Source organism: Hyperoodon ampullatus, assembly GCF_949752795.1.
Source record: "Hyperoodon ampullatus genome assembly, chromosome: 2".
NCBI lineage: Eukaryota > Metazoa > Chordata > Mammalia > Artiodactyla > Ziphiidae > Hyperoodon > Hyperoodon ampullatus.
Window position 1 is genome coordinate 42496734 of NC_136915.1, and position 26617 is coordinate 42523350.

The following is a 26617-nucleotide window of genomic DNA, read 5'->3' on the forward strand; positions in this document are numbered from 1 at the left end:
CTTGATTATATTACAAGTCCACCCCTCCTACCCATCTCATTGTGGTTCCTTTTTTATGTCTTTAGTTGTAGAAGATCTATTCTGGTAGGTGCCAGTCTTTTTCACTGATGGTTGTTCTGCAGATATTTGTGATTTTGGTATGCTCATGAGAGGAGGTGAGCACAGGGCCTTTCTACTCCTCCATCTTGGCTGATCTCCTAAATATTCATGTTTTTAAAAGTATATATGTATCACTTTTATGATTTACTGTTTTAACAGACTTTTCTAATAAACTGACTATTGATTCAGACTGTACCAGATAAGAGGGATTTTACTCTATTTTCATTTTAAAATATTTTATTTACATATTATAATATGTAAATACCAGTATATTATATTCATATAATAATATAATATATTGAGACTACCTGAGTTCAAATCACAGCTCAACCAAAGACTAGCGAGATGGTAATGTACCTAACATCTCTGTGCCTTAGTTTTCTCATAAAGATAATAATAGTGTTTACTTTACAGGGTTGTACCAGACAGATAAGTGTGTGCTGTTCTAATTAGGTAAGCCTCTAAGCCAGTTTCCTAATCCAGCTTATTAACAACCTAATGCCATAATTATAAATAAATCCAGGAAATGGATTCTACTCCTTGCCTCTTTTATCACTTTTGTTATATTTACCAGGAAGATTTTCTTCCTTATGCCCTACTTAAATTTCCCTTTTTATAATTTAAAATAATTTTCTCAATTTTGTTTCAAATATGAAGCTCATTGGATTTGACAAGAGCTCCAGAGTCTAGCTCTTGATGTCAAAGGTACTAATTAAATGTTGACTGAACTTCATTGTTACAGCCAAAGTACTATTTTGTGTATACATGGATATTCCTTAAAATGATAGTTTTTTAAAGAGAAAAGAATCAAAAATAGTGAATGGTGATAAGATGTGTTCAATATTAAGTAGTATCCCAGCACTACATAAAACTTAGTAAAATTAGAATTTATTAATACTCTGAACACCTACTTCAATCATGAATACTTTTCAATTGTTTTCATATTTATAGAAATCCATAAAGAATTTTTAAGCAAATAGAATAAACATAGATCAGTTATGTATACCTGGTTTCTTCAGTATTTCTTCTGAAATAATAAAAATTGTACTTCTGAATAGATTCCCTGACAGTGCTTTTACATTTAAATGTAAGTAGATACCAAATTTTGAATACACAATATTATGACTCTCAGATAATCATTTTTAAAAAACTTGATGGGAAAATAAAACTCATCGCAAATAAAATACTAGGACTATATGAATGACAAGATTCCAATGCCATGTTCTATTGAAATTTGAAAGTCATATAAATGATCAAAGGATTAGGAAGAAAATTCCTAAATGAGACAAAATAACACAATCACTGAACCCTAATCTAATATAAGAGAAAACATGTAAGAAGCAAAGGCCACTGAATTAATGAAGAATGTCAGAATCACATTCTGAACTGGATTTGTAATCTATCAAAAATAACCATGCACGTGTTATTAATGTGGAAGTTTACTTATAATAATGCATAAATTGTTTTGGGTGCTCAAAATACTAAATGATAAAAAATTCTTTTTTTATTTTTTGTTTATTGCCCATACTCTACCAAAAATAAAATAAGAACATTACAAATTTTAGAGCTAAAGAGACCCTGGTGATCATCTAAATAATTTATTAATCAGAGATAAAGAAACTAAAGATCACAGATATGAAATAACTTGACCAAGTGAATAACATTAATAGGCCCTCTTGTTAAACCTGGTATGTTAAAAACTGGTATTTATCACAACTCCCTTCTGAAAATTTCACTAAAATGCCAAGAATGAGAGGAATTAAAATTATATAAACCCAAAGGAAGAGGAGAAAAGGAGGTAATGGTAAAATTTTAGAAGCTGGAAAGCTAACAGACAAATGGCAAGTACAAAGAACAAAGAAAGCTCAAACCTATGGTGGCAGTAGTGCAAAGCCCAGAAGCAGGCTGATTCTCACTATGGAAGCCCAGAATCGCTCTGAAAATGGAAGCGCAAGTGAAGCTAAAAGCAGGAGTACTGGTTGAAAGAGAATGCATTTTTCTTACAGTGATAGGTGTGGAAGCTTGATGGTGAGTTGAGGAAGGGAAGTGAGGAAAAATAAATCACAAATACAGACTGTCTCAAAAAGCTCAGCTATGAAGCAATAGCTAAAGGGGATACTTGTTTGAGGAATGGATTTGCTGTTCTGTAGATGAGAGACAAAGAATGCTTACATATCATGACGAAAGAGCCAGTAGATCGGGACCCTCCAGCACAGCCTTTAAGAACTCACATGTTGCTCAGCTTTTCAAAAATCATTGCTTGCTTAAATGCAGTATCTATTATCTACAGATGTTCAGATCTTTGAATGTAATGACCCTTGATCTTTGGTACTTCTCTGATTCATTTAATAAGAACAGTTACAATTATACCATATTGTATAATACTTTAAAATCAACCATGTTGTTGATCCTCACTAATACTCTACTTATAGATGAGTATTTGAGGTTTAAAGAGTAGAAAAATCTTGCCTCAACTGAGTAGATAGAAAGGTTCTTATGAGAGAGAGAGAGAGAGAGAGAGACCCAATTTCTCCTACTTTAATGCCTTTTTTGAAAAACAATATCCCATTTTATTCTAGCTCTATAACCATCATCATGACTGGAGCCACTAACAACTTTGGGTTACTGATTCCTCCCTAGTTCCCCCAGTTATCACTCTTGTTATAAATTATAAATTTATAACATATATTAGACCATATCATTTCCCATTTCGAATCTTTGATGACTTACCATTGCATTTAGAAGGAGATCTAAATCCAATAACCTGACCTATGAACTGTAGATCATCTGGCCTCTCTCTAACTTTCCAGCCTCAGCTCACTAGTTGTCATTCATTCATTTATTCTTTTACTTATAAATTTTCTCGCTCATTTAGCCATTATGGGTTGAGCACTGCTCTGTGATCTGAGTGAAAAACAGAGGCTAAAATTATTGCCTTCTTGGAGCTTATATTCTCTTAGTACCTAAGAGTGATCTGGCAATGAGAAACAAATAATAAACAGGATAAAAAAGGAAAATTATAATACATTAAATGTTGATAAGGACAAAGGAGAAAAAAAGCAGGGAAAGGTACATGCACAGAAGAGGGCAGTGAAGGAAGGTTTCACTGAGAAGCTGACATTTGAGTACAGACTTGATGAAGAGGGAGAAAACTATGCAGGTATCTAATGTCTTTTAAATTATATCCTACTGTTCCTCTCTTAGGTATTCCAGACACTGTAACAAATCACTGAGATCCTGGAAAAGATTATTTTTTAATCATTTTTATCTATATATAACATACATGCAGACAAGTACACAAATCTTAAATATGAAGAATGATGAATTATCACAATGAAAACACTTGTACAATAATTACCCACAACAAGAAATAGAACATTTCCAGAACCCCAAAGTCATCATCTTGTCACTTCTCAATCACTATCTCCTATTCTCCCAAAGGTAAATCCTATCCTGACTTCTAACACTGAGTAGCTTTTACTGGTCCTGGACTTTATGTTAATGAAATCATAAGACATATCATTTTGAATCCATTTCTTTCATTCAACACTATGTTGCTTGTAGTTCATTCATTCTCATTGCTGTAGAGATTTACATTGTAGTAATATACAACAATTTAACCATACATTCTTGGTGGACAACTGGGTTGCTCCAATTGTCAGCTATTCCAAATAACACTGCTATCAATATTCTTGTACATGTCTTTGGTGTACATACATACACATTTGGGGGAAGGGTACACACCTAGCATTAGGTCATAGGGTGTGCATACGACCAACTTAAATAGTGGTTTTAAGCTGCCAAGTGGTTTTTCAAGTGATTGTGCCAGTTTATACTGTCACCAGCAGTGTATGAGAGTTTTGATAGCTCCACTTCTTGTATGGTAGGTTCATTTTGAAAATATTTTGTACCAATTTGTCATATATTTTTATTTAACAGATTCTTTTAAAATGAAATATTTTGCTAATCTTTCTTCTGTATTGAATCCCAAAGTCCCATAAGTGTACTACGAAACTTAAGGGGTTAACTTACTTATGCGATACCAATGCCCATAGTAAACAACAAAGTGACACCTATATTCATCTATGTATTCTAAATGTATCTTATACAGTACTACCAATTATCTATTACTCCAAATTATAAGCTTTCTTTTCTCTTCTCATATCTCTTTGTAAGAAAATGTTTCTGTGATACTGGAGTGACTATCTAACATCATCTATCCCCCAAATCTAGAGAAGATTTGATTTCACTTATTCCTCTAGGAAACCACTTCCCTGCTGCTAAAGGAAATGATCTATGTACAATACAACCACTCTAGGGGAAAAAACAGCTCTATAAAACACATATGCATATACTAGCATGACTGCCAACTATACTTAATACTTTTATTTTTTTATACTCCATGCCAAATCATTACAGAAACTCTAATTTTATCCACAAATGTCAAGAGGCAAAAAAACAATCTCAATCATAAGAGTTTTGAAATTATTGATTCCATTTTCTAAGAAACAAGCCTTTTAGACAAGGAGCTTTGGTATACTGTTAACACTTTTACATTAGCACTATGATAACAAGAGCTGGACAATCTAAAATAGTTCTTCCTAAAGGCAAACCAATTCAGCAGTTCTTAACAGCTAGGTGACCAAGCCGATATACCTATAGAGATGAGATTCAAGAGATCTGTTATCAGTATTCAGAAAACAAATTAAATATATTTTCAATGCTTCTAGAAAATATAAGAATCATTGAAAATAACATGTAAAATAGCAATAGCATATAAAATAACAATGTAACAACAAATAAAATAATGGTAAGCATTTTTCGTGTTTGGTGTCATTCATCTAAAATTTTGTCAAGCATATTATGTGTAAGGTAACCACAAATCCAAAAATGTCCACTGAGCTCATACTTTGTTCAAATACTATACAAGTACCATGAACTGGAAAGGTCATCTGATTTCTAACAATGTAGCTTTTAAAATTTGTTTAACAAATTACATCGTGTTTACTATGTGCTAGGCACTGTACTAATTGCTTTGCAAATACTAACTCAATTAATTCTTAAAATAATTGCAGGTAAATAGCCAGAATTTGAACTCAGGCAGCAGTATAACTCAAGTTCATGCTCTTAACTACACAAATAGCTGGAAACACCTATAAAAATATAACCAAAATAAATAATTCATTTTTTTCTTTTTTAATAAATCCGAGCTATACTTGACCTTTTGATTATTTACTTCAGAGAAGAAAATTTTGATCATTTATTTAAAGTAAGAAAAGTATATATGATGACTCAAAGGCAAGAAATATAGTCCTTTGCTATGTGCATGTTTAGCTTGTCTAAAACAGTATGTCATCAAATTTACAAATATATTATTATAAAAGAAAATACATCTATATTTGGACAATATGAAGCTTCTTTTAAACAGTTTAGAAGTACAAAACACAGAGAGAATAAAAATAGCTTGAACTTGTCTTCTAATTATTCTTTAATCAAGGATGCAATTTGAATCAAGTTTTTTATCTGCCCATTTATCTAGTTGATTATAAGCATACTATCTGAGAGTACCAACAGGCAATTTCATGTATTCCTCAGGAGGGAAAGAAGAAATAAGAGAACTGTAAGGTCACTTAGTCTATTTCCTGCTCAGGCATCTTACTTTCCCTATATTTCCCAGGGCTTTGCAGAGCTACAATAGAGACAGCCCTCTCTAGAATGAACCTTCTCCCCTCAGCGATAAAGGTTTCTGGCAAAATGAAAATATGTTGACATTATTTTTGTGTGTTTTGGTTTTTAAGTTGAGATATAACTGACATATAACATTGTATTCATTTTAGGTGTACAACATAATGACTTAACATATGTTTATAGTGAGAAATGACTATGGCAAGTTTAGTTAACATCCATTGCCACACAGTTACAATTCTTTTTCTTGTGAAGAGAACTTTTAAGACCTACACTCTTAGCAACTTTCAAATATACAGTACAATATTATTAACTATACTCAACATGCTGTACATTATATCCCTGAAGTTATTATTTTTTTTAAAGGAAAGCCCTGCCCACGTGAAGCAAAAGAAAAAAGTCTCTGCTTTCTTGGTCTGATCAGATTTCCACTCATAATGGCCCTGCTTCCTCTGACTGGTTTCACTATTAACATAAGGAGTTCTAAATCAAATACGTCACTTCAAACCCAATTCTCTCTAAACTCCATCCCAGTTTCTTAAAAGTAGTAGGAATGGTAACTACAGGAGAATTAGTATTGGTACCAGACTATATTTTGTACGTACTCAAAAATTCTTCTTTCTCCAGTAAGCCACAGCATCTGAAATTCCCATTAGAGTAAGTTCTTGAGTATCTAGATAACACCACAAAAATGTCTTAATGATAATGCCTTACATATGTATAGCACTACACACTTAATCCTAGAAATAAACCTGTACTTGTACCATTTATCATAGGAGAAAATGAGACTCAGAGAAGTTACCATACATGCCCAAGATCATACAGCTTGACTGTGCTACCATTCAAATGCTCAGCTAAGCCTAGTATAAATATACTGCCTCAGTTCCCAAGTAGGCTGAGAAGAATAATAGATGATTGTGCATCAACATAAAATAATAGATTAATTTATCAGAAAACAGCACACGATAGAGCTTTGAAGGAAGAGACAAGACGTGTATTTTAAATGTAAAGAAAACTGATGTTTGGGAGATATGTAGCTTGATGCCCTGCCCAGCGAGAAAAAGCTCTGACAGGATATCACTGATGAGATATGGTCTAGGCAGTCAGGGACAATGAGGGGACAAGCCCAGGAAAGGCATGTTATATAGATAAGTAGCTTTCACTGCTAAAACTAGGCCTGTCCTGGTAGTTTTATCATCTGTAGTACAGGCTTAGTAGGTACTTTTATTTTCTACCAAGCAGGGGAGGTTATGTTTTTCCTCACAACATACCAAAAAAGTGTAGATAGGACTTGTACAAGCAAATCTGAAAGTGACGTCAATGAAATGCCTCTACTTATCATTTAAAGGAACAGAAATTCTCCTTTGTTTTAAATCAACAATGTTGCTTGACTGATTTTAAAAAAAATACACATGCAAAAACAAGCTATATGTCTGTATCTTTGCTCTTTAAAAATGTAAAAATAAGTTCAAATATAAAATGCCATTCCAATCAGCTCTATCATGCTGAAATATTTCAGAAACTTATAAAATATTATCTCTTCACAGTATTATCTCCTCACAGAAGCAACAGATCTTACAGTAGTTGAATGATATAAAAATACAAGAGAGCATCTGAAGGACCAAGGCACTTTTTAACTCTTTCCTGGTGGGTATGCCTTCAATTATATAATTTTCTATTTCTTTCTTTCCTAAAAGAGTAACTGCATGTTCCACTTAGGGGGTGAGGAGTGGGGGAAAGCTAGTGATCATCTGTTAAATCTCCTGCCCCTAGACATAACTGTGCTCTAAAACAATTTTGTAAAACAAATCCAAACAAATTAAAAACAAATATCTTTCAAATATTGGTATGATTTCTATAATGACACTAAGCACTAAAATGAAATGCAATACTAATGTGAAGATGACATTTGTTTTTCACATTTTATTTTCTTTTAGCTATGGCACACAATTTCTGTCAAGGCCGAGGCTGATAGCAGTACTAATTGTAATGGCTTAAATTGTAATGTACTTAAAATCATCTGTGATCTGTCACTTACTGGGCATATAACCTTGGCCAAGCTATTTAACTACATGAGTCTCACATTCCTCATTGTAAAAATGATAATAATACCCTCCTCACAGTTGGCCTGTAAGAACAAAATAAGTTTCAGAGTCCTGTAACACATAGTACATGTTTAACAGAATGACTCTTGTACTAATATAAATTATGCAGAAATTTCTGTGTATGTTCTAAAGTGGTATAAAAATGATAATATTATCATTTCTAACATATCATATTAAAGTTATATCCACTTCACTATGAAAAAATTCTCAAATCTAACAGGGTCACTTGAGAACTAAATGAAATAACACATGTGAAAACTATCTAGCACAAAGCAAGCCCTCAATAAACGTTTATTTAAAAATATACAAGTGAAACTCCCAGTGAAGCCGGGAGATTTAGTACACCATTTAATCCAGACTATTATATGACTGCAATATTCACATATAATAACCTTTCATTTAGAAGACAATATTATGTGGTATATTAAAATCATCAATTATTAATATTCTGAGTCCAAAGATCCCCATGTAAAGTTATTAGAGCCAATATAATGTAAATTCCCCTTGCAGGAATTAGTTTTAGTATATATTTAAAAATACATACATGTATAATTTTATATATTTATATATATTATTATTTTCAATAGAGCTATATAAATAATTTTCCATAAATCTGCATACATGAAATAAAATATATTTTAAAATGAATATATTGAAAGCTTTATAAAACTCAGAAATTTTACATACTGTAATCTTTAAAAATCTTTAAATAAATGATTCATTTTTAAATCCAACTCACTCTTTATATAATACATATCTATACTTATATACTCAACTACGCACACTTTCACTGATTTTATCTCCTCTCCTGGCTCTCTCAGAATCAAGTCTCAAATTTCTAACTGCATCTTCATCATGTCCACACCAATATCCCATTATTACCTCAAATTCAACATGCCTAAAATAAACCTATCTTTTCCACAACAAAACCATTTCTTCCTTTGATTCTTCCATTTCTGTCAATGAATCCCCAATCTTTTTTTATTCCTTTCTCTCTCCTCTCTGAAAGATATCATATAGAAGGAAGAGCAAAGGACCTTGAAATCAACTGGATCTGTTTCTACTTCTTACTACTTGTGTGAGCTTAGGCAAGTTTATTATACCCCTTCTGAACTTAAGTTCCATGTCTATAAAAATAGAAATTCATTTCACTTACCTTGCAGGACTTTGTAAGGCTTAAATATAATGTATATAAGGTGCCTAATAAATAGTGAGCATTCATAAATATAGACAAAGCAACTTCTCTTCATCACATCCAGTCATCAAGCACCATATAGATCCTTACTTTGAAATGTCCCCATTGTTGCAACCTGTTCTGGGCCCTTCTCATTTAAATCCTTAAGTTTGGGGTGTCATCTACTTCCTTATCCATCTGGGGAAATGGCCACGCACACACACACAAAAAACCCAGCCTGTCCAAAGGCCTCTTCATAACTGGGAGTTTAAGCTCCCAAAGGCACTTATACTACTTTCCATCAATTTGGAATCCTGGAACAGTTCATTCCATCCAAGTTCCTTCTGCTCACTTTTCAACAATCTCCTTCATCCCTATGATCCTTTGATTCCCTTAGAATTTTCTGAGATTAACTTTGCTACAAATTCTCTGCTACCTCTTCATTATTTACTCTTCTTAAGGCTGTCTAATCACTGCATCCAGTCTAGCTCCCCATGTCACCTACCTCCTAGCACCAATGTGATTTGCACCTCTTATACACTCTCCCCAATGCTCCTCTACTCTTCATTAAATGTTCCCACTACCTCCTTACTCTAAAACCTGGCTCTGCCCAGATGGTACAATTTCTCTTGCAAAAGAAAAAGAAGAGGCTCTTCCTTTTTCCTTGCCCTAGGATCTCTAAGAAGAGCAGAGGGACAGTATTCTCAGAATACCCAGAATACCCTTTCCTTTCTCACCCAGAAATCTTTCCTTCACAGAGTATAGTATTCTTTCAAATACTTGCTGCCCTGTCCTATGGCAGGATTATACAATCCATCCTGTTAGTAGCAGGCTTGCTATAAGTCTTGAACAGAAATGTGAGCAGAAGTGACATGTGCCATTTCCAAGCAAAAGCTTTACAAAGAACCATTGCATGGTTCCAATATGGTCTCTTTTCCTCTTGCATGAGACCAGAAATGTCCCAAACAGAAGCTACTCCATCAGTCTGGTCGTTACATGAAGATGTGGAGCAAAGCTATAACTGACCCACAGTGGACATACACTGGAAGCAAGAAATAAACCTTTCTTGCTGTTACTACAACAATAAACCTTTCTTGTTGTTACAAACCCCTGGGATTTTTGAGTCATTTATCAATGTATAACTTAGCTTAAACTGGCTAATATGTTGTATCCTTTTACCATAATCATTCCCATTCTTCAAGATGTATCTTTTTTTTTTTTTTTTTTTTTTTTTTTTTTTTTTTTTTTTTTTTTTTTTTGTGGTACGCGGGCCTCTCACTGTTGTGGCCTCTCCCGTTGCGGAGCACAGGCTCCGGATGCGCAGGCTCAGCAGCCATGGCTCACGGGCCCAGCCGCTCCGCGGCATATGGGATCCTCCCAGACCGGGGCACGAACCCGTATCCCCTGCATCGGCAGGCGGACTCTCAACCACTGCGCCACCAGGGAGGCCCTTCAAGATGTATCTTAAACACCAGTTTCCATAAAATTTTTCTTGATCACTTTAGTCCTAAGTTATTTTTTTCCTCCTCTAAATTCATAGAGTTCAGCTGTACTACTTTTATGGCAATTCTAGTCTATTCTTTTTTTGAATTATTATTGTTTAAATCTGAATCATGTATAATTGGTTAATGGCTGCTAGCATCACAAAAACAGAGAAAATCAGACATTATGTGCCTCTTAATGAAACACATAAAACCACTTTTGAAATAGTCTTGAAAAAAAAAGGAGCCCAAATCTAATCAAGCTTCTAGATATACCCAGTCATTTATAGGAAATGTAGAAGACAGAATGATGTGTTGAACTACATCGCGGGAAGGCAATCAGCAAAATCCAGGAAAACAATCTGCTTTCTTCAAACACAAAAATTGTAAGGGAAAAAAAGAGATGGAGGGGAAACCCATTTATGAAATAATCAAATTAAAAACTAACTGGATATTTGATATTAAGGAATTGTTATTTGGTATGATTATATTTTTGGTATGAATATATATATGGAATAATTTTATATATATATATGTCATGTAGTATACTACATATATATATATACACATGCACACAGAGAAAGAGGGAAAGAGAGAGAAGAGAGAGAGAGAGAAAGAAAGAAAGAAAGGGAGAAAAGAGAGAGAGAGAATGTGTCCTTTAGAGGTACATATTGAAATATTTATAGATTAAATTATACATCTTCACTATGCTTCAGTACAGTCCTAGGGGAAGAAGGAGAGTAAGAAAGATAAACATAATTGATAATTGTTGAGGTTAGATGATGGGTATGCAGGAATTCTTATACTATCCTTTCTATTTCTGTATATGTTTGAAAATTTCCATAATATAAAGGTTATTTTAAATGGAGTTATTTTAAACTAGCCACATAATACAACTTACTTATGGTTTATATCCAAAACTATCTGTCTAGGTAGTAGCTTTATAGATATGCTGATCCTATAAGATTATATGACCAAGTAAAACTGATAGCCTAGAAGAGTGCCCCTATGACTATAGAAGGAAGGAAAACATAAACTTACCTCTCTGGTGGGTTTTTTCAACTTAGACTACCAGAAAGAAAAAATATATCTATGCTTTTTTTTCACAATGATGGCCTAAACCAGGGGTTGCAAATTTTATGAACTATGCAAGTAACACCAAATAAGTAAAGCAAACTGAGAATAAGGAACTAAGGAGAAAATAGTGAGTGGTGGGGACCGTGTCATACCAGAAAGCCTTTGACCCCTTCTAAAGGTAGCACTAGCTGCTCAGCTCCAGCCAATAGTGAACATGCATCAATGTAGGCTCACTTTTGCCAAGTCTCCTGAATTTTTAAGAGAAGCCAGAAATTCACACTTTTATGTGAAATCTCCGTTTTTAAATAATACGCTTCATGAGCCCAACAAAATATATCTGGTATCTTGATCCATCCCGTGTGATACCAGTTTGCAATGACTTGTCTAAGAAAAACTTAATATGGCACAACAGAATGAAGGGAGATGTGTTCCAGATCTTTCCTGATAGCAAGAATTTATTTTGTTGATAGCCATTGAGATGAGAGAAAAAAGACTTTACCTGATTCATTATCACCTTTGATGTTCCTATTGTGTAAATAAATTATTGAAGGTAAGTTCTTTGTGGTCAGTTGTCATTTATTTCTCTCTTTCATCCCAAAATAAGGCTCCAATAAATAAGTTTCTGGTAAATTAATTTGAAAGAACGGTTATAAGATTCAGTCTGCATGGTGAGTCAAATGGACCAAATTGTTTTACCTTCAGCTTATATAGTCAGTCTATGAAAAAACACCATATCCCTAAGTCAGTCCAAGAACTGTACCGTTTTCCTCACATTGATTTGAGCTGCTAAGTCTGTCCTAGTCCTGACACATGGCCATAGCGATTGTCCACAGAGGAATTAACTGTGAGGGACTGGTGGGTAAGGAACAGAAAAGACCACCAGAGGCCCTTTACCTTAATGCTAACACCTTTTGATTAATAGGGTATGCATTGCAGAAAGGTAAGAGCGTCAGCTTTCTTATGCTCCTACTTTCTGTATGGAAGTCAAATTTAAATTTTATGTCTTATTATAATAAAAAGTAATAATAATTAAAGTTACACTTCCAAGACCCAAGGAAGCCAATATGGAGGGGAATAGGAGATTCTGCTCACAAGTCCAGTCAGATGGACTCACCCAATATTGCCTGTGCCTGATACAAATTTGCTTATAACCTTGTAAGGGAAAATGTGCAAAATTAGGAGATATGTACACAAAATAACTTGAATACAAGTAAGAATGTGATAAATATATTTCATATAAAGCTATATGTAACTTAAAAATTTGAAATAATTATGTTTCTTTATTTAAATTCCACATAACTATTAACACTTTTACAAAATGACTAATTAAAACTTGCAAGGAAAAGAGAAAGATAGCTTCAGAATTAAGAAATGTGGTGATGCCTTACGTATCCAAGGATTGCTTTACTTTTCATTAGAAGCAGTTTTCTGATTCAGAAAACTAGTATGCATACAAAATGGATTTTAAGCCCTGATTTATCATTTTAAAAAATCTGCAATATTTAAAATTCAAATTTGATTTTTAGGAATTCCATATACATAAGTATTTTTTAAATTACCTAGCCTCTTTCTTCTCTTTGGCACTCAACATTCATGATACTCATGATACAAGGTAGTTGACAATAATAAACAGCACATTCATTTTAGACCTGAAATACCTAAGACCCAGAGAGTGCTATTGGTCTGCCAGACAGATCATAGCCAAGTAATAAAAAAAAAGAGAGAACTGATAAAAAATTGAAGGAAGAATAAAACCAAAGACCTAGTGTTTATTCAGTATGCCAATCTCTTCTACTTAACTGGAACAAGGCAGAGGTAGGAAAAGCCTGCAGCAGAAAAATCAGGAAAGCTAGAGATGAAAAGTTGACAGATTTTACTAATTTCTAGTTTCTTTAAAAAAGAGAATGGATTGATAGATAAAAAGATTAAGAGCTTGAAAAAATAAAATTTTTTAAATCATAAAAAGATAAAAAATATAAATAAAATTTATAAAATCAATATAAAAACATTTAGCTTGCTAGGACAGAAACAAAAGGAATTGATCTATTCTCCTGACAATACCTAACCCTGCTTTTGACAACCATTTGATTGAAACTTGTAAACTTTCAAAGTATGTATTGTTCAGAGCAAATACCTACAGGGTAAGGATGCTTTTGTCACTCTAATAACAAGAAAACTCAATCTCACAGTTTTAAGTAGACAGTGTGTTTTCAAGGGTACTTGGCAACTTTTGATAACTTAAATGAGAAGTAGCATTAAAATTAGAAACAAAAAAAATTGTACTTACTTCATTTCATCAGCAAGACATACACTTCAATGTAAAGTTTGCTGAGAACAACTTTTTGCCAACTTCAAACCACTATGAAGGTAAGGATGTACAAATGATAAAGAAAAATTTCCCCCTCCTTCTTCCCCCCAAAAAACAATTTGACCTCTGGGATAATATGGTTCACTAATTAGTTACAACACCTATTGTCTCAGAATGTACCGCTTCAGATTTCAATTAAAATATATACAATACCTCAATTATTTATTGAGTTCCTTAACTGAAGAAACTCAATCAATTAAAAAAACACTGATGTAGTCACAAGACAAAAGTCTCCCAGTAACAGAAAAGATATAATCAATGCAAACCAACTTAAAATTAGTCTCAACTCTGGTAAATGTTGATGCAAAGGAAAGAAGATTTTTTTTCCCTTGGGATCTTATTAAATCAACTTCTAGAAATTAATAAAAAGATAAACATAAGAATTAAATCATGATTCCCTCCTCAGAATACAGGGAAAGTTGCTTTCATGAAATTGAATCGTAGACTACATATATTTTATATTAAATTGAAATAAAAGATCCAGTCTCTTTGGAGAAAGGAATAAAAATTATCCACTCTGTTGTTATAAAGCAGAAACTAATAATAAATAAATAAATAAATAAAAATAAAAAAGAGTAGCCCCCGCTCGCTGCATAGAGAAAGCCCATGCACAGCAACAAAGACCCAACACAGCCAAAAATAAAAATAAAATAAATAAATTTTTTTTAAAAATGAAAGAGGTGGATCTACATGTATTAGAAAGAAGTCCAAGATATGAATTCCAAAATGGACATTGTTTATGGAAAAAATTGCAATAAAATATTTTTATTATGAAAAATAAAAATTATCGGGCTTCCCTGGTGGCGCAGTGGTTGAGAGTCCGCCTGCCGATGCAGGGGACACGGGTTCGTGCCCCGGTCTGGGAGGATCCCACATGCCGCAGAGCGGCTAGGCCCGTGAGCCATGGCTGCTGGGCCTGCATGTCCAGAGCCTGTGCTCCGCAACGGGAGAGGCCACAGCAGTGAGAAGCCCACGTAATGCAAAAAAAAAAAAAAATAAAAAAAAAAATAAAAATTATCCACTCTGTTCATTAAATCATTTGATTCTTCATCCAGTTCTATAATATGAGTGACGCTGAGCTTCAAATCCAAGAACCCAAAATACTGATAAACCTAAACTGAGATAAGGCCTTCCAGTTTTTTCTTTAGAAAGTTCAAAACGTTTATAATAATTTTTTACCAAGCTTCAAAAATGTTACTAGCATTTCTCATAATCATTGCTATTCTTGTGGTGGTACACTGGTAATGACATTAGTAAAAGAGAAGTTAGAACATTACTGCTATGGATGATATTTCCAATTTTAATTAAAATTATTTTAAGTTTTTAATGTATTTATAATACACATCTTTAAAATTGCTCTCTTCCAGTATCTGGGGTAGCCACATGATCAGAGAGCCTCTTTAAATATATATGAAGCTGTATACCTCATGGAATGGAAGGCATCAATTAATCCGAGTTGGTTAATAGAATTTCTACTCTATCATATGCATAACATACACCCTCACAACTCTATTGAGTAAAGGATTAGTATGATCATTTTAAAGATGAATAAGTCTGAGGCTCATAGAAGCACTATTACACATTTTTATGGCTGAGTCATATTCCATTGTGTGTGTGTGTATCACTTCTTCTTTATCCATTCATCTGTTGATAGACATACTTAAGTTGCTTCCATATCTTGGCAATTGTAAATAATGCTTCTATGAACACTGGGGTGCATGTACCTTTTCAAATTAGTGTTTTTGTTTCTTTTGGATATATACCCAGGAGAGAAATTGCTGAGTCATATGGTAGTTCTGGTTTTAGTTTTTTTGAGAAACCTCCATACTGTTTTCCACAGTGGCTGCACCAATTTACGTTCACACCACCAGTAGACAAGGGTTCCCTTCTCTCTACATCCTTGCCAACATTCGTTATTTGTGTTCTTTTTGATGACAGCCATTCTGACAGGTGTGAGGTGATATCTCATTGTGGCTTTGATTTGCATTTCCCTGATGATGAACAATGTTGAGTATCTTTTTATCTGCCTATTGGCCATTTGCACGTCCTCTTTGAGAAAATGTCTATTCAGTTATTCTGCCCATTTTTTGTTTATTTTTTGATGTTGAGTTGTATGAGCTGTTTATATATTTTTGGATATTAACCCCTCATTGGTCATATTATTTGCAAATATGTTCTCCCAGTCAGTAGGTTGTCTTTTCTTTTGTCGATGGTTTCCTCTGTTGTGCAAAAGCTTTTAGTTTAATTCAGTCTCATCTGTTTATTTTTGCTTTTGTTTCTTTTGTTTTAGGACACAGAGCCAAAAAAAAAAAAATTGCTACAATTTATGTCAGAGTGCTCTGCCTATGTTTTCCTCTAGGAATTTTATGGTATTCAGTCTTACATTTAGATCTTTAATCCACTTTGAGTTTATTTTTGTATATGGTGATAGAGAATGTTCTAATTTCATTCTTTTACATGTAGCTGTCCAGTTTTCCCAGCACCACTTATTGAAGAGACTGTCTTTTCTCCATTGTATAGTCTTGCCTCCTCTGTCATAGATTAATTGACCATAAGAATATGGGTTTATTTCTGGGCTCTCTATTCTATTCCATTGATCAATATGTCTGTTTTTGTGTCAGTACTATATTGTTTTGATTACTGTAGCTTTGTAGTATAGTCTGAAGTCAGGAAGTGTGATTCTTCCAGCTCTGTTCTTTCTCAAAATTAGTCTTGGAAGTCCTAGCCACAGCAATCAGAGAAGAAAAAAAAATAAAAGGAATCCAAATTGGAAGGGAAGAAGTAAAACTGTCACTATTTGCAGATGACATGATACTATACATAGAAAATCCTAAAGATGCCACCAGAAAACTACTAGAACTCATCAATGAATTCAGTAAAGTTGCAGGATGCAAAATTAATATACAGAAATCTACTGCATTTCTATACACGAACAACAAACTATCAGAAAGAGAAATTAAGGAAACAATTCCATTTATCATCACATCAAAAAGAATAAAATAAAGTTTGTTTTATTTTATTCAAAAAGAATAAAATAAATAATAAAAAAATAAAATTAGCTAGGAATAAACCTACCTAAGGAGGTAAAAGTCCTGTACTAGGAAAACTGTAAGACACTGAAGAAAGAAACTGAAGATGACACAAACAGATGGAAAGGTATACCATGTTCTTGAATTGGAAGAATTAATATTGTTAAAATGACCATATTACCCAAGGCAATCTACAGATTCAATGCAATCCCTATCAAAATACCAATGGCATTGTTCACAGAACTAGAACAAATAATTTTAAAATGTGTATGGTAATACAAAAGACTCCTATTAGCCAAAACAAATGAGGTTTTAAATGAGCTTTTCCATCCTCAGTTCACCAACTATGTTTGTGTTTTATTCAACTAGTACATTTTGTTTGTAAAATGTCAAAAGTTTCCCCACTTTCCCCCTTCATTTGTGTCAACATGCTCAGCTTCCAATAGCTTAAGTTCAAATATTTAAACATAAAATGTATGGATAAAAAAAGTTTTCATTCATGTCATCCACAAATACTTATTGAATGCCTACTATGTAGCAACCATGTGCTAATTGCTATTTTAGTCCCTACTATCCAGCACTAATTTACTCAGTACATGTGTAGAGATATCTAAGATAAGAAACTTCATTAACCTCATGATTAGAGTAATTAGAAACAAACACATATTTTTTGTTTAATACATTTGTCTGAAAATTACGATATGTATATATGTATTACCTCTTCCTCTAGAGAAGAAAATCTGTGTTATTTAAGTTCTATTGTATGCCTTCTCCTTCTATCAGTAATGAGACAGTATACCCAGGAAATAAAGCCAAGAGGCAGAACAGAGAAGTCCTATCAGTATGAACTTAGAGCCAGATAGCCTCAGGTTGTAGTTCCTGTTCTCAAACTAATTGGTTATGTAGTCTTAGCTATACCACTTATTCTTTTTTTTTCTTAACATCTTTATTGGAGTATAATTGCTTTACAATGGTGTGTTAGTTTCTGCTTTATAACAAAGTGAATCAGTTATACATATACATATATCCCCATATCTCCTCCCTCTTGCATCTCCCTCCCACCTTCCCTATCCCACCCCTCTCAGTGTTCACAAAGCACCAAGCTGATCTCCCTGTGCTATGCAGCTGCTTCCCACTTGCTATCTATTTTACATTTGGTAGCATATATAAGTCCATGTCACTCTCTCACTTCGTCCCAGCTTACCCTTCCCCCTCCCCATGTCCTCAAGTCCATTCTTTACATCTGAGTCTTTATTGCTGTCTTGCCCATAGGTTCTTCAGAACCTTTTTTTTTTGATTCCATATATATGTGTTAGCGTATGGTATTTGTTTTTCTCTTTGTGACTTACTTCACTCTGTATGACAGACTCTAGGTCCATCCACCTCACTACAAATAACTCAATTTCATTTCTTTTCATGGCTGAGTAATATTCCATTGTATATATGTGCTACGTCTTTTTTATCCATTCATCTGTAGATGGACACTTAGGTTGCTTCCATGTCCTGGCTATTGTAAACAGAGCTGCAATGAACATTGTGGTACATATATACCACTTATTCTTTCTGAATGCTAATTTTCTCATATGTAAAACTGAGATAATTATACCCCCTTGCAGGAATTTTGTGAGAATTAAACAAGATATATGCAAAGTACCTGAAAGGAAAGAAGTAACACTGTAAATGGCAAAAGACTGTCTTACTGAAATAACTGTGTTTAAAGGTCATTACTATAATACCTGGTTATTTATGTCTCTCCATTTTAGGGCAGTCTATTATTATTTACTGAATGGGAATCAGGAAATGTGAGCTACAGTTCTGGCTCCTCTTCTTGCTTCTTACGTGACTCTGGGTAAGTTGCTTGACCTCTTTATATTGCTTGACCTCAGTATAAAGATAAAAATTCACACTTCCCTTACTGTATCTTATAATATTCTGCATGTCTTTTCTACTTACAGGAGAGCAAGAATGGAAAGAATTTGGGCTTTGGAATCAGAAAGACCCGTTTCCAGCCACATAAGCCTGAACTAATCATTTAATCTCTCTTGAACCTAACTATGTAACTGGATTCTTTCTTCAGGTCCGCTGTGAGGCAAAATAAGAGAATGTAAACAAAGTAAACTACAAAGAAGCTAAAAGTGTAAGATAAACTGATGACCAAATAATGTAGGGGCCAGCATTTACTTTGAACCTGCTCTAGCCCAGATATTATTAGATCAACCCTTTCTACCAAAGTATTCCTACTTTGAAGATTTCAGATTCTTAAATGTAACCTCATAACTAACAAATAGAGGATTTCTTAACCTGGGTTTCTGGGGATGGACGTTACCACTTGAAATCATTTTCAAGTTTTTGTGTGTCTACACATAACGTGCATTTCCAGGAGAAAGAATTCATTGTTTTTTCATCACATAGGCAAAGGGATATATGACCCCAGAAATGTTTAAGAACCAATCCAGGGTGGAGGTAGGAGGTAGGAAGGAATACAGTCTTCAGTTCTGTTAATAGATGAGCAATACTAGCAATGTTTTGCATAAGCTTTATTCCCTCACCACACAACTTTCTGTGCACGTGTTGCTCTCTCTGCCTTCCAAATCCTACTATACTCTCCTAGTCCCTCTGCCTACCGCTGTCGCTGGACTAACTCCTTTTTACATTCAAAACTGTTATTCATGGGTTCTTCCTCCAAGAAGCTTTACTGAACTATTACTGCCACCACCCCCAGGCTCTCAGGGAACCATTCTCTGGCCTCAGAATTCTGTGGACAACTCTACCATTGCCTGGATGGTAATTTTCTAACTCTATTCCTCCTCCATTAGGATGGGAACTCCTTGAAGGCAGGAACTTTGTCTAATACATCTCTGAATTTCCAGAGTTTTGCACAATGCCAGGTACATGGTACGTATTCAATATATATTTTTGAATGAATAATTTTTAAACGAATAACACAGTCCAAAGCATAGTGATTCCTTCCGCAAAGCCTGACATAGAGATTAATATATTAAAATTAATGACTTGTAAGACTCCTGAAAAAAGGCAAGCAAACTATAATTGTTGGCAGATTGTTTTTTCCATTCCTTTACACCAAATCTCAGATTTTTTTTTCCATAACATTGTTTTGGAGTTGTTTGTTTGTTTGTTTGCTTTACTTGGCTGCACCAGGTCTTAATTGCAGCACGTGGCATCTTCAAGGCATCAGGATCTAGTTCCCTGACCAGGGATCGAACCCAGGCCCCCTGCATTGGGAGCGCAGTCTTAACCACTGGACCACCAGGGAAGTCCTTCCGTAAAATTGTTGAAACTTTTTATTTAGGAATTTCCAAGCCTATATAAAAGTTTTTAATCTTATATAAAATTCTATGCATCTTTGTGTTTGCTTGTTTTGTTTTCCTTCAGTTGACATGCAAGTACATTATTCTGAAAGCCTATTTTGAGAGTTAAATATTCACAATCAATAATTCTGAAAAATATATGACAAATAAAAACTTCTTTTTCTACAGTTTGAAAAAAAATTTTAATGAATCCCATTAAATAAATGGGAAATATAAAAAGTAAAAATTATCATATTCCAATATGGTGAACACCATTAATAAATTATCACAAGCTTTCACACTTGTCATAATCTTTTATAATCAGAAAAACCAAATTCAGCTAAGAATGAAAATTTTTCTTAAATTAATACTAAAATTAACACCTACATTGCTGAAATTTAACAATGAATAAAAATATTCTGAAACTCACAGAAGACTGTGCTGTTCTTAAATGACGAAAAGACAAAGCTGTGACTGTTAAGAATATGTATCAAAATATTGGCATCCTTCTGACCTTAATGCTACAGTTCTCTAGTATCTCTCATTGAAAATTACCCTGAGCCAAGATACTGAAACTGAAGCCAAATGCAACATTCATAGATCTCAGAAATACAGACATTATCAGAGTTCCTTAGAAGAAACAAGCACATAAGCATCATGGAAACAAAAGGTGTTTTCTGTCCCAGTACTTTTGGGATCTTTTCACAAAGCCAACCTCACTGATATTACAAAAGATATAAATGCGACAGAAAATAATTTGAAGTTTTAAAAATATTTCTAAAAAGGGATAAAGTTATATAAGTCCACATTCCCTTTTCCATAATTCCAAAATCCCTGAATCTCTAAAAACAGTAATGTTTTTCACAACTTTGGTGCCAAAACTAATCTGTAAGTAAAATTTAACCTAAATTGATGTGAAGCTATTTATAACTTTTATTCAATTAGTGTGAATGTGATATTAATGTGTTTGATCATAAGATACTCTCCCATACCCCATTGGGGGTGTTATGTAATAAACAGTACATAATGGAATACTAAGTACATAAAGCAATACATAAGGCTTTATTGCCTTTCAATAATCCAAAAAAAAAAGAATCTGAATTCTGAAATATATAAGTACATAAAGCAATACATAAGGCTTTATTGCCTTTCTATAATCCAAAAAAAAAAAAGAATCTGAATTCTGAAATATATTTGCAAGGCTGCTCAATAAGAGATTGTAGACCTGGATTTCTTCTTCTTTTAAAGGTGATTTTACTAGTAAGGCTTTAGGAAAAGGCACACACACACACACACACACACACACCCGTGCATACACCAATTAAGTTACCATTTCTTTGGGGGGTGTAGAACACTGTGCACTTTCCATACCTTATCTCTAATTGTCACCTGAAAAGTAGGTGTTACTATCCCAAATTTACAAACAAGGAAACTAAAGCCAGAAAAGCTTAACTATTTTGCCCAGTTACTAACAAAAGATAGAAAACATTATTCTCATTTCTAAGGCTTTTTAAAATTTCAAGATTCTGTCTATAGATAATTTCAGATAATGTAAAGTTGCTTTTTTTAAACAACTCATTTCATTCACAGAGAAAGTGATCAAGGTTGAGGCCACTTTAACAGACTGCATCATTCTAAAATTTCTGCTCTACATGGGCCTCCACGGTAATTTGAACAAAAGCTTTTTTTGTGTGACAGTTGGAAAGGCAGGAGAAGAATCTGAGAAACTGAAGTAGGTACAATCTAGCCTGAGACTAATACCTCTACATTTAGTTCACTATAAGTTTCTTTTGTATTGTTATTAATAGTCAAATTGTTGGAGAAGAAGAAAAATTCTAATATTCATGTTCTCATTTTAAAGTATAATATTTAAAAGAAGAAACTTCCTTTTGCAAATTTGACCATCTTTCAGAGTTACCTGCATGCTTTAAAAAAGTATCCTGGGCTTCCCTGGTGGCGCAGTGGTTGAGAGTCCGCCTGCCGATGCAGGGGACATGGGTTTGTGCCCTAGTCCGGGAAGATCCCACATGCCGCGGAGTGGCTGGGCCCGTGAGCCATGGCCCCTGAGCCTGCGCGTCCGGAGCCTGTGCTCCACAACGGGAGAGGCCACAACAGTGAGAGGCCCACGTACCGCAAAAAAAATAAAAAAGTATCCTAAGTGTCTCTTCACTCCTTCAAGAAATTTCTCAAAATCCACCTCATATAGAGACTTGTCCCATGACACATAGTTCAGCTAACAATTCTATATTCTCCAAAACTTGACGTCTTTCTTCTGACAGCAAATCAATTATGCTAATGAAGAAAAATGAAATGTCTTATGTTAATCACTGTATGTTTAAAGCTTGTTTTTATATGTAAAGTATATATAATACATTTGAATTTTTATATTCAAGCTTCAGGGGAATTAAGGAAACACCATTTATTGGGCTCTCCATATATATTATCTCTATTAGTCACAACTATCCTGTAAATATCATCCCCATTTTAAGGATGAGGAAACTGAATATCAGAAAATTTGAATCTGAGGTCCACATCAAATAAGTCACAGAAACAGGATTTAAACAAGGATCTGACTCCCAGCTCTTTTCACTTTACCTTGCTAATGTATGCTTAGCTTAGAATATTTCCTGTAGGGAAGAAATTTTCATCATGGCTATTATTTCTTCAGTATGTAGTATGTTGCAATACAAACATTAGGCCAAATAATGAATCTAGATAATGTTAAAATAGCCAAAAAACTGCAATTATTTGCAGATTGAGCAAGTTGTCTAACTCCTCTGTGCCAAAACTTCTTCACATGTTAAATAGAGATAATGCCTTAGAGAGTAATTATGATGCTGAAGTGGATTAAATCATTGAAAGCACTTAGTATAATGTCTGGCAGATAATAAACTCTCCATAAATGTTAGCTATTGCTCTTGATATGAGGAATCACCTGACAGACATATTTTGTACCAGGTGTCTCCAGCCAGCAATAGACGTACACCCAATTCAAAGACAGTCAGTCCTACACTGGCTTGTGATCTATGACATGATCTGGTGGGAAAAGATGATGTGTTTCAATCAGATTCTCTTTCTTGGGGAACTGAATTAAGCCACAAATATCGAGGGACTTCCCTGGTGGCACAGTGGTTAAGAATCCGCCTGCCAGTACAGGGGACACCAGTTCAAGCCCTGGTCTGGGAAGATCCCACATGCCGCAGAGCAACTAAGCCCATGTGCCACAACTACCGAGCCCACGTGCCACAACTACTGAAGCCCGAGCACCTAGAGCCTGTGCTCCACACCAAGAGAAGTCACCACAATGAGAAGCCTGTGCATCGCAACGAAGAGTAGCCCCCACTCACCGCAACTAGAAAAAGCCCGCGTGCAGCAACAAAGACCCAACACAGCCAAAAATAAATAAAATAAATTTATTAAAAAAAAAAAAACGAAACAAAGATCAAGCCAGTTATTAGTGTTTCAGAAGTTAAATAGTTTGGCTCCTACCTTCATCAATTTCCTTTTATCAAGGTTACCAATGATGCTAAATATGTTGCTAAATCTAATTTTTCAGTCTTCCTTTTTATATCACTTGGCAGCATTCAAGCTGTTGAATATGCCACTTACCTTGAAACATTCTTTTGCTTGTGCTCTTTACTCTCTGTCTCTTTGGAAGGCACTGAAATGTTGCAGCTACTCAACACTTCATCCCAGGCTACTTCTCCTCACACTCTCCTGCTAGGCAATTTCATCCACACTTATGGCTTCAGTAATTAACTCCATGCTACCTCAGACTTTTCTTATAAATTCAACTTCCTTGCCAATCTCCTTACTTATTTGGGTATCTCAAAGATACATCAGATTCCATATGTCCAAAACCAAACACATGATCTTCCCTCTCAAACCCAGCCAAGATCCCTCACAGGACTCCCTATCTCCATAATGGCACCATCAACTATTCAGCTGCACAAACTAAAACATTAGAAGTACACTTTGATACATCCTTCTCTCGCATTCCCATCTTTCATTAAGTCCTATTGATTTTTCTTAAACATTTTTCAATTCCTTCTCTCCATTTTAGAATTTTTGACCAAAATTCTTATCATAGCCTGTAAGGCCCTGCAAGATCTACTTCAGATTACCTCTTTTCTCCTTTTATTCCCCTACGTGCAGCCACACTTGTCTCCTTTCAGTTCCTTAAATACAATGCATCATGTTTCCTCCTACCTTAAGGTATTTGCACATGGTTTCCCTCTTCCTGGACCACTCTCTGTCCTTCTCTTCATTTATTCAATCTCTATTATATCTCAACTAAAATATCACTTCCTTAGAGAAAGCTCCTTGAACATCTAGACAATATCAGGTCATTCAGTCATTCATTTAACAAATATTTATTAATTAATAACTTAACTCTACACCAGGTATGGTTCTAGACATGTGGAATTAATAAACACAAGAAAGATCCTTGCCTTCACGGAGCCTACATTCTAGAGGAGGAAGACAGGCAATAAGCAATAAAAATAATAAGTAGATTAAATAATATGTGTGAAGGCAGTAAGTCTATTGGGGAAAAGAAAAGAAAAAAAGAGTAAGGTAAGAGAATCACAAGCATAGAGTTTTCAGTGCTTAACTTGATGCCTGGCATATAGCTGGCACTCAGACACGTGTTGAGTGGATGTTATGAAAAAAAGAATGTGCGTGTTCAAGTTGAGGGAGCTTAAACTAAAAAATGAGTAGAGGAATTACTTGGTGGAAGAATAGAGATGCCATGAAAGAAAGAGAAACCATGCAGGTCTTGAGAGATAATCATCTTTTGAACCATTCTTGATGGCTTCATACAGATTCCAGTTGCAGTCATTGTATGCTCTTCCCATAACCATGACCTCCCTCCTCCACCCCCGAGTTGATCACTCTTGTAACGAAAATACCTAATCAGGACACATATACAAGATCATGTATACCACTCCATCACCCACCACCACACATATCTCCAAAACCACTGCTTTTCTACACACACATACACACACACACACATACACACACACACACACAGATATCACTTTGATGCTCCAGTTCTTCAGTTCCCAGACCCTTTTAGGGACAAACTCCCTCCCACATACACAGAACTGTAAAAACCCTTGCTCTCTTCTATGACCCTGTAAGACACTTAGGTCACTATCTCTCCAAGCCCAGGCATACTCACAAGGCTGCCCCCTCAGGAACAGGATCCTAGGTCTCCCTGCCTGTTAGTCTCCTTGCACTTTAAAGACTACCTTTCACCCACAGATACGTGAACATGCACCCCTTTCTGATTCTGAATGACCTTCAAGATCACTGATCCCATATATACCCACTGATCCCATATATACCTATATAGCCTCCTTTGGTAGGATTGGGTGTGCCCTCAAGCCTTTTGTACTCTTAAGGACCCATATTAGGATTTGTATATTTTCTCTGTGACCAGCGGTGACCCTCAGGCACTACAATTCTCCAAAGCACAAATACTCGTATATCCCTTTTCCATGGCACTGCCTGATACTAAAGTAACACTCCCCCTACTTACACCTGCCTCCTCAGAATCGGAGCCCCTCTCCCCTAAACCATGCCCCTTTAGGGAACCCTCCCATATTCCCACATGATTGTGTACAACCCCCCCCCCATGACGCAGCCTACCCCCGACAATCAGCCCCCATCACAGGTGCCCCTCAGGAGGGGAGTCCGGCGTCTTCCGTGGGGTCCCAGCCCTTTCTCAGCCAATGCTCACTAAAAAGTGTGCACACTCTCATACACCCCTGCGACGCCTGGACTCCAGGGTGCCTGCCCGCCACTCAGCGGGGTACGCTCCTCCCTTGACCCCTGACCCCGAGGTCACAGCCCCACCGCGCAAACACAGAGGTGGCCTCCTCAGGAGTAGCGCCATGCCCAAGTCGGCTGTCCCCTCAGGCCCAGGACAGCCGTGAAGCCTCAGCGCTTCCCTGATCGACCGCCCCCACCGACCTGCCTCAGGCGCCGTCTGGCTCCGCTCCGCCATTTTTTGTTGTCCCTCCGCCTCTGAGCCCACGCGAAAATTAGGGGGCACTGGGGAGTGGGCGACGGGATCCGCGGGCTGACAGGAACTACCTCGGGAAGCCGCGGCGCGACGGTTGTCATGGCAACGGGCGGCCGGCGTGCGGACGGCCGGCGTGTGGCGGGGGGCAGGCTGGGAGCTAGCGTGCGTCCGAGGCCCCGCCCCTTCGGCGCGAGGCCACCTCCGCGCCAGACCCCGTCCCGGGACAAGCTCCTGCAGGGCTGGGACTCCGCTGCGTTTCT

General features: G+C 35.6%; 1 protein-coding gene across 1 annotated transcript in view; it reads right to left on the reverse strand.

Annotated features, from left to right (window-relative positions):
• Positions 1-26339, reverse strand: part of AGBL4 (AGBL carboxypeptidase 4) — a gene marked incomplete at both ends in the record, with an annotated part of 1416455 nt that extends 1390116 nt beyond the window's left edge. The window contains 1 exon segment of the mRNA XM_079697489.1: positions 26306-26339. Coding sequence (XP_079553615.1) covers positions 26306-26339 — 34 coding nt within the window.
• Between the last annotated feature and the right edge of the window lie 278 nt (positions 26340-26617).